The sequence below is a fragment of the Anomalospiza imberbis genome, chromosome 9, assembly GCF_031753505.1.
Source record: "Anomalospiza imberbis isolate Cuckoo-Finch-1a 21T00152 chromosome 9, ASM3175350v1, whole genome shotgun sequence".
NCBI lineage: Eukaryota > Metazoa > Chordata > Aves > Passeriformes > Viduidae > Anomalospiza > Anomalospiza imberbis.
Window position 1 is genome coordinate 558,225 of NC_089689.1, and position 16,075 is coordinate 574,299.

Consider the following 16,075-nt stretch of genomic DNA (forward strand, 5'->3'; position numbering starts at 1 on the left):
GCATCTACAACCAGCAAGGATCTTTTTAAAACATTAAATTATTCTCTTCTTAAAATTTATGCCAAAATGCAATATTGCTATGAAAACCAATGGCTTTGTGACAAACAGCATTGTCACTGCAGAGGGGTCCACATAAAGGGTGAGAAAAGCTGGAAAAAGGGATAAATATCAGGAAGTATAAAGTATGATCCAAGTACAATTTGTTCTGGTAATTCCTGTCTCAGAAGATATAATTTCCAATACTGAGTCACTATCAACAGCGAAAAACATTTGGGGCTGTGAAAGGTGTCAGCATTTATGAGTCTGTCTAGTTTGGAATATGTTGTACTTGCCATTTGACATGAAAAGATATCATGTCACAAAAAAACCCTTTTATGCCATTTATCAAGCCGCAATTTTCATTTTATTCCCCTAAAAAGCTCAGGTCTGGCAAGAAATTCAATAAGTACAAGAGCTTTTTGCTAGTTCCATTTTATCTCATAACAACAGGCAAAATGACTGCACAGAGATCAAAATCCAGTCCATTTGTTCTGGAAATTAAATTCTAATCAATTTGAAGCTATTCCCATCGCACAGTTGCTGATGACACTTCAAGACAAAGTGGTAGCACTGTGCAAATTCAAAATGGACTTGAAGAGAGATCAGTCCCTTTGTGGTGAGGAGCCTGGGTAAGAGACCAGGAAAACAAAGTGCAGAACTTAGGAAAATGCTGGTGTTACAAGCAGCAGTGTCCTACTACCAGGTAAAATGCCATGGGCTGACATCTCCTCATTCATGTGATGTCACTATACAGTGTCAAGAGCATTTCTGAGGTTCTCTGTTGTCTGCCCATTCAGCCTGCATTTGCTTATGCATCTTTTCTCTCGAATATAATGTTTTACATAACAAACTAGTTCAGCCCTTCAAAGGAGCTTCCCCTGTTCTGTGACATGAAGAATGAGCTTTACTGAGTTTGTGATATTTAAACTTCTCTGTGTTCTTTCTATTTTATATGATCAATCTAGAAGTAATTGCTCCTGGAACCCTGGGTATTTCCCAAGGTTGGTGGCAGAAATATCTATAAGCAGATAAGAATAACTATTAATAACATTGTTTATGAGTGGTGGGGTCTTAAAGACCAAGGACTCTGTAGCCTGTAGTTAATGCAGTGCAGGTATTCTATATTTTGGAGGGATAAAACATAATGCATTTTAATAAAAATCTTTTTGCTGCTGGAATTTGGTTAAGAATTGAAAGGTGAATCCACTGCAGCTCAGCCTTGGGGTGATGAACCAGTGTGGAAGACTGGGCTGGGAAATCTCCCTGTATCCTCTCTTGCTGTATTCCCCAAGCAGTTGGAGTCATCGAGGGGTTTCTGCAACACATTTTTTAATCCAAAATACTAACTCATTTAACTTATTATTTCTTCTATTCTTTCCATGAAAACATGGCATTTAGAAGCACAGCATATTTGAAATTATTCAAGAAACAATTTTTCTATGGATTGCCCTCTTCCTCTTCTTCCCTGGTTTATGAGCATGTAAGTTGTAACCACTGTATTAGGAAAAAAATGTTTTCCCTACAGTTTTTACTGAGTACGTGCTTTTGTTTGTCTTTCCAGGACTGTTATGCACAGTAGGGAAACTATTCATAGAAGTAAAAATAACCTCCATGCAAAGCTAAATGGAAACAGATATGGATTGAGAGACAAATCCAGCTCTACTCATTTTATACGCAAATAACCTAACCCATGCAATACAAGAAAAAAATTTAAAAGGCAATGTCTCTTTTAGTACAGAGAAATTATGACATTGCAGCTAGAAACCATAGCAACAATATTAAAAAAAAAATAAAGTAGGGAAGCATTTGATCCAGTATTGACTCATTTTTCTTACTAAAGATCAAAGCATCCAGGGCCACCTTTGAAATATACATTGAGTCTAATTTCTAGGGCCTAATATTATAGAAGTTGAAAAGCTGGGAAAAAAATGGAAAAGAAACTTTGCTGGGAGGTGTTTTTTCTCAAAATGAATAGCTTAAGAATACTTAAGGCAGAGCTTTTAGTGATAATTTTAGTTCCACTTGTCAGTTTGCCAAAGCACTTTCTGTTACTAAATAAGTATTTCAAATAAGATTCAAAATTATCAGATTGAACAATTACCGTTCCTAGGCAGCACACTATTTACTGAATGAAGGTGAATATATATGAGGATCTCTTTTTCATTATTCAATTCCATTTTGTCTTAATGAGCACAGGCTTCTTCTTGAGTTACATGAGACCTTTAATTGGTGTCAACAATTGTGACAGTGCCTCTCTTCATGGTTTTCTCCCCGCCTCGCTTTTCAGTAAACCAAAGTCAGAAAACGTGCTTCAATTTCAGATCCATAAAGTGCTTTAAAATTCTACCAGCACTGCAGAGTGCAATTATCCTCCAGAAATAAAGATATTCCAGTGATTTCATTAATTTAATTCCCCTGCCTTGCCTTTGCAGGAGTCAAATTACAAATGGTAGGTTTCCCTTTTTAAGACATAGCAGTAAAGTCTAGATGTAGCACCTGCTCTCCCCAAAATCCAGGGAGTTTTTTTAATCAAAAATTGGTCATTTTGGCATGTGATCTTCAGAATTCCTGGAACTTTTATATATCTAGTTAAGGCTGGATTGTATTGTCTTGTGTCTGATCTAACCCCCACAGAGGTGAGTAAGGACCCTTCCCCTGGCTCATGGGCATTGTTCACATGATTTCTCACAAGCTGGAGAATCTCTAAAGGTGTGTGGTGCAGACAGGAGACAAAAAACAGGAAGTCACTTGCCAACTTTGACATGCACATGTAGGGAAGTTGTCAAATTGAATGTTTTGTGACAGCTGCTCACTGGAATGGTGTGGCCACACCAGTGTCATTCATGTTTGGATAAATTGCAGCAGTTGCTAAAGCTGTTTCTGCCTCTTTCTATGACTGAGGTTCATTTCAAAAGATGTATCCTTCAGAAGAGCTGGACCGGGTCGAGAATCAGCTGCAGACATCTCACCGAGAGAGCTTTATATACAGAAAGCAAGGGCAGTGTGAGAAGGGCCCTGTTTTCGTGGTGGAGAGCTCAGGGAGGAAGAGGATGAGCAGGGTGAGGGTGAGCCATGGGGACAGGGCCCTGGGCTCTGACATCTGTCCAAATGCCTCAGGAGAGCATCACACTGAAAATGGCTCACTGAAAATCCTCCTCACAGGTTAGGTGTGTTCTTAGAGTGATAGTTGTCTTGCTTAGCAGAAGACACTGCTCCAGGAATTCTACCTCCTGATCTTTTTTGTTTGGACCAAGATCCAAACAAAAGCCTAAGAGGTTCTTGTGCAAAGCCTGTAATTATGCATGTCTGTTCAAGTAAGCTTTTGCATTAACGTTAGTAGAGAATTTTCTGGCAAAAGAGGAAATACTGAGTTTTCATCTCCAACATTTACAGAAATGTGTTGAATTTAACAAGCCTTTGACAAGACATACGAAAGAGTGTTACATAATCCTGTCTGCAGCTGAAAATATACCTGCCTGCCTTTAATTTGTGGTCCTGAGCTTCGGAATAATCCTGATATCCATCCTGTGTTGAAGACTAATTTGCACTTATTATCTTGATATACATGCCTATTATTTTTCTGTGCATATTTTATAAATATAAAATATATGAATAGAATGAAAACATAGACTGTATGCCTTGAAAATTAAACCTGGGACAATCCTGTCATTATAGAAGCATGAGGGATGTGGTGGGATCTCTGAGTCTAGATGCTGTTGGAGTTTTAGAATTGGCACTGCATGAAGAAATTGGGATTTTTTTTTTTTTAACATGTGGTATTCACTTCGCATTTTTTTACTCTCATTTATATTTGGTAGGATTTTTTGGTAAATCCACCCTTTTGTGCTGACCAAGATCGAGTATTTTTGGCAAAGTTCAACCTAAATCCCCTAAATCACACTTCTGTTCTTGACCTTTCTTAATTCAAATTATCAGAGCTTGTATGCTAAGCTATGACCTTTTTTTGGTGATGTAGGAGTATGAAGCAGCAGTTTTAAACCTAGGAAATAAAGAGAAATAAAGACTGCTACCTCCCATCTTTCACAGCTGGGTGTTTTCAGACACTTTCTGAAATAGATCTTTTATAATGCTGAAATGGTAAGTTGCATTATAGAAGTTTTCAGAAATTTGATTGCTAAAATCCAAACCATTTCAATATGCTGTAGATGCTTCTGTGTAATTGCATATGATATAGGCAGATAGTGCTCTGAGAGTTTGAAAAATTACTTGTGAATGGCAATCAAATTGCCTTTAGATATATATGAATTCATAGTGATAATTTCTTTAAATTCTCCAAGTTTCATCTCATGTTTAGCATCTGAAACAGATTAATAAAAATGTTGTGAGGCTTGATCAACAGCAAAAGTTTAATTAACTTTGTGAATTAGAAGTACCAAAGTTTTCATTAAGAGGTTATGAAAGAATTAGTACTGTTAATTCACTCTTTAGTCAGGGATATACCCCCTAGAAGTGCCATTCCTGTACATTTCTCATGAAAACATTCTAAATTAACTGAAAGTTTGTTAAAATAATTCATGGCTCTTCACTGTGTAATTATTAAAATTAGTGTCAAATGTGAAAATGTCAATTATCACCTCTTTTGACAATGGTGCTGTTGATAACAGAGGCTCAGCCATACATCTTGTGGACATCATGCTTCCTGATACTGTTTTCATGGAATTATCAGAATAATGGCACACGCTATTTTTATCATGTTTGACTATTTTATATATGCTTGTAACTTCTCCGTAAGCTATGTTTTCAAGTGGCCAGGAGCAGGAGCTCACTGGCAGCCATCATTCTGGCACTTTCTATCTCTGTACTGGGGAAGAGCCAGAAGTGGGAGAGTTTGTAGGGGCACAGAGAGAACTGTGAGATTTCATTACCACCCATTTGTTTTTAAGCACTTTTTTATCCTCAGGTCCCAAAAGAATGATAGCACAGAAATTTTGGGTTTCTGCTTGCTTGACCTAGACCTACTACGAAAAGTGGTGTGGTCCTACCTCTTCCTTTCTGTGGGAATTTTCTGTTGTGAAAATGCAAATGGGGCTTGTAGGAAGGGAAGATGACTTGGTATACTTTTGAGTAAATGAGATAATTTGGGCCCTCCTTGTGCTGCTTGTGCTGTGACTGCAGGCAGCAGAAATGGCCCCGAGGCTGCAGCGCAGGCAGGAGGGGCGACGGTCCCCAGAAATGTCACTGCGAGATCAGAGGCAGCTGTGGCACGGCCAGAGGAGCCCACATCCTCCTTGCAGCCTAACCTCAGCCTTCGTTTCTCTACTAACCACCAGGACTGGGGAAGAAAGAAAAGAAGAGAAAAAGAAATGCAGACAGCAAAAATTAAAACTAGGTGATAATCTAGAAGTTGGGTATCAAAGAATAGATATTTTTCACCCTGCCTGCTTAAGATGTGGCAGGATTTTAACCTCAGTTCATAACTTGAGGAGTGTATTCAGACTTTCAGGCTACTTAATATCCTTTATGGTCTAAATGACTTGGTTCCTTAATGTAGTTTGATAAAATGGGATATTTTGCATAGAGGATGTGGTGATGTGTAGACAGTATGAGCAGAGCACCAAACAGGGCAAGATTCCTGGAGATTTATAGCACCTCAAAAGCATCTAGTTAAAATTATTTTTTTTTCTTCTTGAAAACTCTTATTATTGTCTCTTGTATTTAGAATTTTTTCCACAGCAAAGATTATTTCTTTAAAGTATTTTTTCTTCAATACCATGACACAACTCCTCCTTTCATCTAAATATGTGCAATAAATCCTCCAAGAGCAGTGAATTTGATCAGTGTGTGCATCTGTAAACACCTGAAGATTGCAGGTTCCAATCATATCTTGCTGGTTTGAAAGATAACACCATGACTAAATCCTGATTTACATGTTTACTTGACAGCCTAAAACTGTTTTTATGCCTATTTTTTGATTATCTGTATTTTATTGAAATGAAATTAGCAAATTAATTTCATTGGTAGCAATTAATGAAATGTGAGGGGACAGTACCACACATATTTGGAAAAACAAAGAAAATTAATTAACTGAAAATGTACAAAGGAAGATTTACTCAGTTGTGGTTTTCTTCCCAAATGCCTATGCAATTAATAAATAAGACTTTTCAATAAAAAATTAAATTAACACAAAGAAACTTGAAGACCTTCTTATTGAAGACAGCTGTATTATGAAACATTCATTTGTTCTGAATGCCAAGAATATTTGCTGCCAATTTATTAAATATTATCATAGTGTGTTATCATCCATAGTTCTACATCACCTGTTTTGAACTAGCATAAAACAAGTTTAATAGAGGATTTAAAAATTTTTGCAAGCTACAAACAAGGTGACAAATGAAGGAGTAAATGTACTCAAGTCTCCTGAAAGGGATTTATTCTGGAGGCTGTACTTCTAAGGAGGAATCAACAGCAAACAAGAAAACCAAAACATTATGCTTAAAAATCCCAAATCTCTTTGAAAAAATGAAGCAAACAGTGGAAAACAACAACGGTGGTAAACTTTTTTATTAGGAAGATAGCTCAAGTGTCTAGCATATTCCATCCCACTTCTTGAATATTTCTCTACTGTTATTAGAAAGCGTTGCATAGAATTTGTGCTTAAAAACAAGCTGGCACGGGTGATTTTGAAAGAGGTTTCTGCAATCACTTTAATAATGAATAATTATCTGTACTGAATTGGAATGGGAGACATTATCAATTCCTAAAGCCTCAGTGTTTTTCCTCACAGAAACGGGAGCCATCGCTTCTGATTTCTGTCCTGGTGCTTCTTCACCAGTTCCTTGTACACTTCTGACCTTAGAAACCTGGGAAAAGAGTCCTTTGCCATGAGACAGTAGATTGAGCTCTGAGCAGCATCAAAGCAGCTGAGGGTGGGCTCAGAAATGTTCTGGGAGATGTCATTTTTGGTATGGAAGTCAATGTTAATCTGTAGGAAGAAAGGAGCATGAAAGTGGTGTCAGTTTGCTGGGAAAGCTGAGGTCTCATTCTGTCCAGGACACAAGCTTCATTTGAATTTCCTCCCAAATAACTCAACTGATGCAAATAAACAGGAAGCTCATCCCTTCCTTTTCCAGCAGACTGAATTCTTCATGTTATTTGGCTCTTAAAAAGATGGTATCACTGAAGAAAAGAAGGGAAAAACTTGCTTTTCCTTCTCATCTGTCTGCCACACCAAATCCTATGAAGTACTGATTACCAGACAGTAAATTAAACACGAAGGTACTCAGAATCATTTTAGACTTTGGCCCAATGTATTTTTAAAGGATTTTTTGTTTTTAACAATAATAAGATGTATTTCAATCATATGTAAGACATGGGAATGTTTAAAGCACTCTTGCTAGCAAAGGCAAAAACATCAGTGTAAAAGATTAAGGTGCGGAAAGTGAATAATGATTAATAAGCAATTTGTTCTTTCACAGTAAGCCTTTTTGAAATAATTATAAAACTGAATTCTGTGATGGAAAATTTTGCAATGTCATCATGTAAAAATACCTATACAAAAGAACAAATGCAATCATAAACCTACTAATGCTCTAGTACCTTAAATACAGAAGAGATGGTGCTTACTGCATTACAAAAAATTACTAGAGAAAACAAATTATATTGAGCATAAACTTCCTTAAAACTTCTGGCAGAAATTTCAGAAGACGAGGTAAATTTATTCCCACTGTGAAGAATATAAAGTGTAAATCATAACATCTTTGCTTCACAGAGTTGCACAAGGTGTTTACCTGGTAAATAATGGACATTAAAATGGCAGCTACAGCCAGGCTGAATTGTATTTTCTGTAATTCTTTGAGGTCTGGATCTGAACTTTCCACTCCATCCCTATCCTCGGTACCCAAAGCACACAGAGAAAAAACTCTTTACCTCCTTTGGAGCATCAGCTTGTATAAAGTCAGAATAAATCTTCTGGGCTTTCAAGGCAATCTTGGTGGAGGATTTGGTTTTCTTGAAGTCCTCACAGGCCAGCCAGAATTCCACATTCTCCTCACTGAACTCGGACTTCAAAAACGTCCGAAAAGCTGCCAGGCCCTCTAGGGAAAATGCATCAGATAGTGGGTGGAGGAAAATTGCAAGGCCAGTGCAATTTATGTGTGTGCATACTCACACACCTATGTGTGTGCATATGTGTATATATATATTTTTTTTTTTATAGTATGTAAATATATATAGAGTATATATATGTATATATATAGTATATATATACAGTATTTAGAGTATAGTGTAACCTATGTATCTGCCACTCTTTTACATGTCAGCCAGCAGTCAGGTTTGAGAAGCTGCTGCAGGGGAAATAAATAGGAGATTAAATTATAGTGCTGATAAGGGGACTACTAAGAGAGTTTTTCAGTGAGTTGCCAACCAAGGATTGCTCCCAACAGCTGCCTGCTGTGGTTTGGTCTCTTTAGCATTGGTACATTTGTTAAAAGGGGATCCTAGAAGTTTTGGTCTTCAAAAGGATTTGTAGTGGCTGGGAAATCAGAGATTTGAGGCTGACTCCTGGGCCGAGAAGCAAATAGAAATGTAGGGCACACTGTGCTCATGTGCTTCCCCCACAGCTGAGCTTCCCTGCTCAAATGGGGCTTCCATCTCCTTGCAAGGGAAGATTAAGACCTGGATAAAAGATGGACTCCTTGGTACTTCTTTGTTCCTTTGTTCCTCTTTTTTTTTTTTCACTTTCAAGGAGAAAAAATGAAACAAATAAATGTTTGTTTGGAATAAATGGTTCTAAAATTAATCCAAATCACCAGCTCTGAGTAAAGAAAGCTGACAGTACCCAAATTTAGTTGTGTTAGTCAAGTTATCCAGGAACAGTGTGGAGGCATCCCAGGGGTCTAGGCCACAACATTACTGCTGGGAAATGGGGCAGGGGCAAGGAGATTTTCAAGCTGCATGTGGCTTGTGGTATCAGGCCTGTAGAAATGGCATTTCTAGGAGAAGTGGCTTTAGATATGTCATTTTTTGTTTGACTGGAAGTCACTGCACAACATGCATATTTCTCAGGAATACCTAATAAAACGTTTGTGGTTTTTCATGTAAAAAAATTATGAAAAATGAAACCACTGCAAGGGGAATTTAGCAGTTACTTTAATAAAAGCTATTTCATAGCATTTCTGCCTGCCCTTGAAGAGCCAGAAGGTATATTGTGTTTGCAGCTTAGACAAACCTCTTAGGACAGCAGCTCACCCACCTCCAGCAGCAGCTCTGGTCAGCTCAGTGCATGTGGAGAGCTGAACTGGAGAGCAGTGTGAAAACCTGGCAGAAATGTTTGGCAAATGGGATGACAAATGTTTTAAAACACATAAGTTTTTCCATCACTTCTTACCTTTATTGGATAGTACTGCATCCACAGACTCAGACCAGGCCATGGTTTCCCCAGCGTTTGACCTGTGGAAACAACATCTATCCTTGAAAATAGCATTGTGGTCTCTGCCCTGTGCAGCCTGGGGTGGCTGAGAGCCTACAGTGTGGCTGGCTGCTTGGGAGAGGGGCTCAGCACCTCCTCCTACCCTACACACAGCAAAACAGGGATATTGGCACCACTGACTTGATTATTCATCCTGGAAATACTGTAATGCTTGCAGCTGGTGGGGCTCTAATAAAGCACAGGAGAGGTAGGAATGTTCTAGAGAGTGTACTGAATTTCTTCTCAAGTTCAAAAGGATTAGGCATTAATTTATATGGCACTTTTTGCTTGTAATGACAGGAATTATCTAAAATGTTACCAAGCTGACACTAATAGGAAACATGGGCCTTATATGAGCTTCTCAGTGGCATAAATAATTGAGTAAATTCATAGTTTTGGCTCTTCCCCTGCAACTTGCCATAGGCTTCTGCTAGATATGAGGGCAAACACTTTGTTCTGTATAAAGTATTTCCAGTTTTCTTCAAACAAACAAACAAACCCCACCAAAAAACCCAACCCCCCAAAAAAACAACCAAACAAAAAAACCAACTCAGCATAAAAAAAAAATCACAAGCACTCTCAAGTTCGGTAAAAAACATTTGATGTTCCTAAGGAGGCTATGAGAGCTCAGCTATCAAAACCTTGCTCCCTGAATTATAGAGGCTGGTTTGAGAGCTGTGTTCCACAGTCACTTCTCAGCATCACCAGTAATGGTATTTTCTAATTGCAAATTTATAAAGAGATCATATAACAGTGTCAGGATATTATGTGGCTGTAGTTATAATTATTACAAGGGATGGTGGCAGTGACACCTTAGCAAGCAAGCTTTTTTGTAGCTCTCCATTTACTTGTATCCAGAGTGCAAAAATTACATTTAAGCAAGAAAAAATTGTGCATATTTATAAGTATATATAAAGACATACATGAGGGAAGCTGGAGTGCAAATATAGTCTGTGAAAACACAAATGAAAACTAAACATAGCATTATGTTGTACTTTGCGAGACATCATGTGATGATGGTGTTAATTGGCAGAGAATTTGTTTTAGCAACAATAGGACACTTTTATCAAATATATGACAAATTTTCAGGATTTTTATTAAATGTTTATTAGCTTTCTTGTCAAGCAAAAAAGCAAAATTAAAGACTAGGTTAAACCAGACAGTTTTGCTTCTTGTTCTTATGGGTAATATTAGTTGTTTTAATATTTACTCACCACTCAGAGAATGATCTCACTGACCATGTGGGATTTACTTGAATGGGAATGGCAAGCAGAATTGACAACAAGTAAGCAGAATAGTCATATCCCCTTCAAAGGGGGAAGGAAAATAAAGCTGTACAGATTATTCAAACTTGGTCATCCCGTAACATAAATTTCCTACCATTAAAATAGGCATAAACAGCAACTCACTTCACTGGCATTTTTTGTTCCACTGTTTGTCTGTCTGTGTCAGGGAAGGCAGGGTTTCTTCTTCTGACTGATCTTCAAGCTGAAGGTACAGCAGGAACAATACAGTTAGCATGTGGATAACCAAACAGGACAATACACACTGACAAACCTTCTCTACATTTTCTTTAGAATTATTTCTTTCAGAAATGTGGCCTATTTTTAAGCAGTGCCACTCTCACCTAATAGTGGCCATAATACAAAAGGACTGGGGGCAATGGCAACACATTCCTGCCAAGGGTCACGGGTGGTGGAGCCAGTCCAGAGAAAGGCAGCAGGTGGTGAGGGTGCTGGAGCACAGGTCTGATGAGGGGCAGCTGAGGGAGCTGGGGTGTTTGGCACGGAGAAAAGCCCCAGAGGAGAACTTATTGCTCCCTAGAACTGGCTGAGAAGGGATTGTAGCCAGCTGCTGGTCTATGTAATTTGTCTCTTGCTCTTGATAATTATTATCTCATCCCCAGCTCTTTGCTTCCTCTGTATAACCCTTGCTGTCCCTCACTCTCCTGAACAAGAACAAGCAGGCTTACAAATTTTGTCCTGAGGCCAAATCTTTTACTCGGATTACTCACATTCCTGGTTCTCAATGTCTCCACTTGGCATAAATTTCCAGTGGTTCAGGAACTGGGATCCCAGCTGTTCCAATTTGCAGATTTAGGGATTTTTGTCTTCTCAGTTAAAATATTTTACACCTAGTAGAGCAGTCTTAGGAGTTGAAGTCCCATTTGATTTTCCTCTGTGGTACAGTCATGAGCAAAGTTGCCTCCTACCTGTCTGAGAACATCTTTCTTATTTTAGCCATGTCCATCTTCTAAGATCAGAAAGAAAAACCCAAGCACCACATGCCATGTTTCACCCTTAGCAATGTTAAGAGTTTATTCCTTATCCTTACCTTCTGTAGATCTGTAAAAGAAGTTTCAGGCCAATCTATTTGATGAACTTCACATGGGACAAAAAATCAGTGAATCTCATCAATTGTGCTCCAGGAAGATGAAATCGGATGGAAACAGATATGGAGAGGCGCATTACTGGGATGAGCAGGAGAATTGAACTGTCTTGCAGCAGAAGAATGAAAGAACAGTTTGTCTCTAAGATGAAAGCAGAGAGGAGCTATGATTGCCCTCTGAATACAGAGAGATAACCTGGTGAGAAAAAAAAAAATATCTTAGCATAATGGTTATATTGACAAAAGAAAAAATGTATAGAAGCAGCCAGTGAACAAATTCAGACTGAAAACCAGAATAAGGTTTCACAAACTGTTGCTTTTTGCAGTCTCCCAGTAGAATTTTTTGCCCTCTGTATTCTTCTCTACTTTGAAGATAGATCTTCATATATTTATGAGATTATTTTAAATTGTTGTCTTCATTAATAGAACACTAGAAATTATAACCTAAGGTGCCCTTTTAGTCCCACATATTACTAGAAAATATTCCTGGCAGCAAAATACTAATACTTTCTGTAATTCCTTAGCTTTGTATCTGCTTGCTTCTAAACATCATAGCAGAAGAACAGAAATGTTAATTATCATCCTGATTTTCTGCCATGATTCTTATTTTGCTTAACTGGTCATTTTTTCTTATTTAGAGAACATCTTGTGTGCCAGAGAGGACCAAAAGCCTCTTGTGTACTGTGCTCATGAGATTAACTTCAGCATCTTAGAGCTGGGGAGAAAACTTTCAGCATCTGCATTGACATCAAATCCTTTGTGCCTGATTCAGTCCCAGGTTTGAGCAAAAGGAAACAAACATCATACAAAATCCAACCAATATTTATCTGTGGAGCTTCTGGCCAGACAGAGTGTAAACAGCTACAGTTTGAATTTTTTAACAGTGTCATGCCAGAAAAGTCAGTCTAGTTGTGAGGACAGAGGTGACACTAATTTAGGCAACTTGTAATTTATGGCTGGCTCTGTTAATTTCTCAGTGTTTACCCTGTGTCTAATACCAGTGGTTCTTCTATTTACCCACCTCAGAACTGTGACCACAAATTGATTCATTTTGCTTTTTTAAAAGAGGTATTATCATTGTTATATCATAGTTCCATTAACTCCTGTGAAACCTTGAGAGGGAAGGTTGAGGACCTGTGCCTGTTTTTTCTTAATATCCTCGGATGATATACATTTATTTCAAAACAAAATTCCAGATAGTGTGACACATGCATTTTTTAAATTTCTACCTGATAGCCTGTTTCTGAACGAAGCAGACGTGAACATCTCTTCAAGATTTTTCAGGACTGATGGTTATTTCTGAAGTCAGTCTTATCAGCCACAGAACTATGCTAAAACCCAGGAATATTCTAGCACACACAATAAATGGATGGATGCAGTCGGATTGCTTTTGTATTTTATGGGGTACTGCTCACAATCCACAAAACCACAAAGAAGTTGTGAGAGACTCTCATCACTGTACAACATTCTGAGCAGTCAGTGACTGCTCAGTCTATGCAAGCTGAAAATATTTTAGGTATGGTAGCAGGTTAATGGAATTGTTGTGATATTTGTACTGGGGCAAGGAAAATAAGTTCACTAACCAAAGTTAGGCACAGCCACTTCTTCCCACAGAAACCAGCTGGTTGTATTTCTCTGTACTTCCTCTGCTTGGAACTTAACAGTGTCTGAAAGGAAACTGATATTTCACTGAAATGGCATAGGAGAAAAGTGATCTTAGTATTAAATCAAATGCATCGGCTGCTTGTGCAAGTCTGTTGGCTATTCATAATAAACAGCATCAAGCAAACAAAATGAAATATGAATATGTAGTAGAGATGGGCTGGATATTGCACATAGAATTAGTGCTAAACTTTTTGTGAATGTGGATCCAGCTGACACTGCTGGACTCAGCTGACACACAGTTATAGCTTCAGTTCAGTCCTAGCTGGGACTGGACCTCCAGAGTCACTCAGGACCTTACTTGCTCAGCTAATTGCAGGGTATTTTTCTCTTTATCTGTCAGGCCTGTGGCTTTTCCTTTCAGTAACTCTGAGGACTGGACTATGGATTTCTGAGTCCTCTGCCCTTGATGACATGGGAGAGCTGAAACTCTAGAAAACAGAATGTGGATCTGACTGAATGTTCCCAACTTAGTCAATATTACTTGCTAAGGACTCCATATTTTCTAAATATTTAAATCTCCAGAATTTTAAGGCTCACCGCTTGACTTTTACTCATGCTCACCTTTGTTCTTTAAGCATTAGTTTTTCTGGTTTTCTGTCTTTAGGCATTAGTTTCACTGAATTATCTTCCTTTATGAAAATCTATTGGCTATTGCGGGGCATAAGACCTGCCATTTTTCGTTTGTCTGACCTGGACACTAATCACAACAGACAGTCTAAAGCAATGCTACATATTCAAACCATTGGTTTATTAACCTAAGTAATCATTTCCATTTACATATGTTCCTAAAAGGGCTGCCTTGTACTCACCTGAGCACAAATTGGGAAAAGCTCACACTCTTCAATGGATGTGCTGGTGTTTCCCAGCAGTTCAGTGTGTTAATGCTCCTCAGCACTTGGCCTCTGTTAATTCCATTTCATTCCATGCAGACATTTGCTTGGGTAGTGCTGGCTTGTACAAGGTAGCCTCAGCAGAAAAAAAAATTAATGTTCTGCTGCCCCGAGCAGTCGAAGCCCACGGGGACTTGGGTGCATCCCTTATGTTGGGAGAAGTCAACATGATCCAAACACTGCTGGCATCCTAAGAACATGGAAATGCCTGTCCCACGGGGATGCAAATACACCCTAATCACAGCACTATGTAAATGCCCACCTTCCCACAGCACTGCACTGCACAGCATGGGCAACTCACAAAATAATTGATATTTTTCCATGTGAATAAATCTGTGTGCCTTCAGTATGCCACAGAGTTGTTTTGCATAAGAAAATGAGCTGTTATTTTCCACCCAAGCAAACTATGCCCTTCAGGTGAAATGTTTTGATTTCAAGAACAAGCTGTCAAAATATTTTCCAGCACTCTGGGCTCCACATATTCAGGATTTCCAAGTACTGTACAATCACAAACCTCCATAGGAAAAGAACTGTAAACGATTCTCAAGAAAATGTGCAACCAGGAAAAACTGGAATAGCATTAACTGCAGAAATTTAAAATGAGGCCACTAAGCTGGGAAGAAACAAGAGTGTTTTAATGACGAGCAAATTTTATGGTGAAGAAATGAGAGTTCAGAGTTGTCCTTTTTTTAGGCTTCAGCCTTGTCTTCTGTCCTGCTTGAAAACTCTCAAACGGCTGCTATAGGATTGTGTTTCTTGCTAGTTCATTTTAGTTACCTTTCATGGAGAAGGCAATGGTAGAGGCTAGATTGTAAATCTGGAAGTCCAGATAATTTCGTGTAAAGTATAAGGGAGAATTAGGAGGAGGTTACACAAACAGATTATATTTAGGAAAGGAGAGAGAAAAGCTTTGGTATGAAAGCAGAGGGAGCTTTTATGAGACCAGCCCTAAGTGAAAAGAGCACAACAAATGGAAGATAGCAACACATTAACAAGGAGAAAATTAAAAATGGAAGCAAGCTTGGGTGGTGGATAGAGGAAACACATTTTTATCTTTGGCACAAAGCCACTCAGGAGCTTAAAGGGCATTTGATTGAGGCATTTGACTAAAATGCAAAGAACAGAGTGGGATCTGGGATAGGCAGCTGAGCAAGGTGTAAATTCATGAGCATATGAATCACTGATGAGAGGAAGATGATTTTCTGCAATTTTTTTCTCAGCTGAGGTCTTTGGCAGCATGTGTGGAAAGGAGAGGGAACTGCATTCAAAGCAGTAGCTATTTAAGGCAGACTGAGCAGCTGGAGGACAAAAGGAGAGGAAAATGATCTGCTGCTTGTAAGTCACTTAAAAGTTGTAACATGTAAAAGCATGTAAGAGCGATGTTATTGATTGCCTGCTTCACTGGAAGATGGAAATCAGTCTTCTTCTTGAGATTCTTTATCTTAGATTTCATTCTTGCTTCTTGTCAGTTGAACAATCAGTCAAGTTGTCTTTTGTTCAATAACAAATCCACAACCAGAAGACCTTTGGTCTTGTGTATTTCCACCTCCCTCAAATTAAACAAGAACAGCAAATTCAGCCAATTTAAAGCATCTAATTAGACTGAAGTGTTGAAACAGGAGGAAAGCCTTGGTGCCACACAAGCCAGCAGGTTGTTTCCCTCATG

At 38.5% G+C, this 16,075-nt stretch overlaps 1 protein-coding gene and 2 long non-coding RNA genes across 4 annotated transcripts in view; 2 read left to right on the forward strand and 1 right to left on the reverse strand.

Annotated features, from left to right (window-relative positions):
* Window positions 1–16,075, forward strand: part of LOC137479015 (uncharacterized) — a 59,334-nt gene that overhangs the window by 17,188 nt on the left and 26,071 nt on the right. The window lies entirely within an intron of this gene.
* On the forward strand, window positions 2,764–15,919 carry LOC137479016 (uncharacterized). The gene is made up of 3 exons (XR_011001936.1): window positions 2,764–2,956; window positions 11,810–12,053; window positions 14,334–15,919. It is a non-coding gene; the product is annotated as an uncharacterized lncRNA (long non-coding RNA).
* Window positions 6,406–11,935, reverse strand: RGS21 (regulator of G protein signaling 21). 2 transcript variants are annotated; one of them, XM_068199191.1, is made up of 5 exons: window positions 11,801–11,935; window positions 10,876–10,954; window positions 9,386–9,447; window positions 7,927–8,093; window positions 6,406–6,982 (listed from the first exon to the last, which is right to left on the reverse strand). In XM_068199191.1, the coding sequence occupies exons 2-5, from the start codon at window positions 10,884–10,886 to the stop codon at window positions 6,779–6,781; spliced, it is 444 nt and encodes a 147-aa protein (XP_068055292.1). In that variant the 5' UTR covers window positions 10,887–10,954; window positions 11,801–11,935; the 3' UTR covers window positions 6,406–6,778. The 2 variants fall into 2 exon arrangements, with proteins under 2 accessions (XP_068055292.1, XP_068055291.1); XM_068199190.1 differs by having other exon boundaries at window positions 9,386–9,462.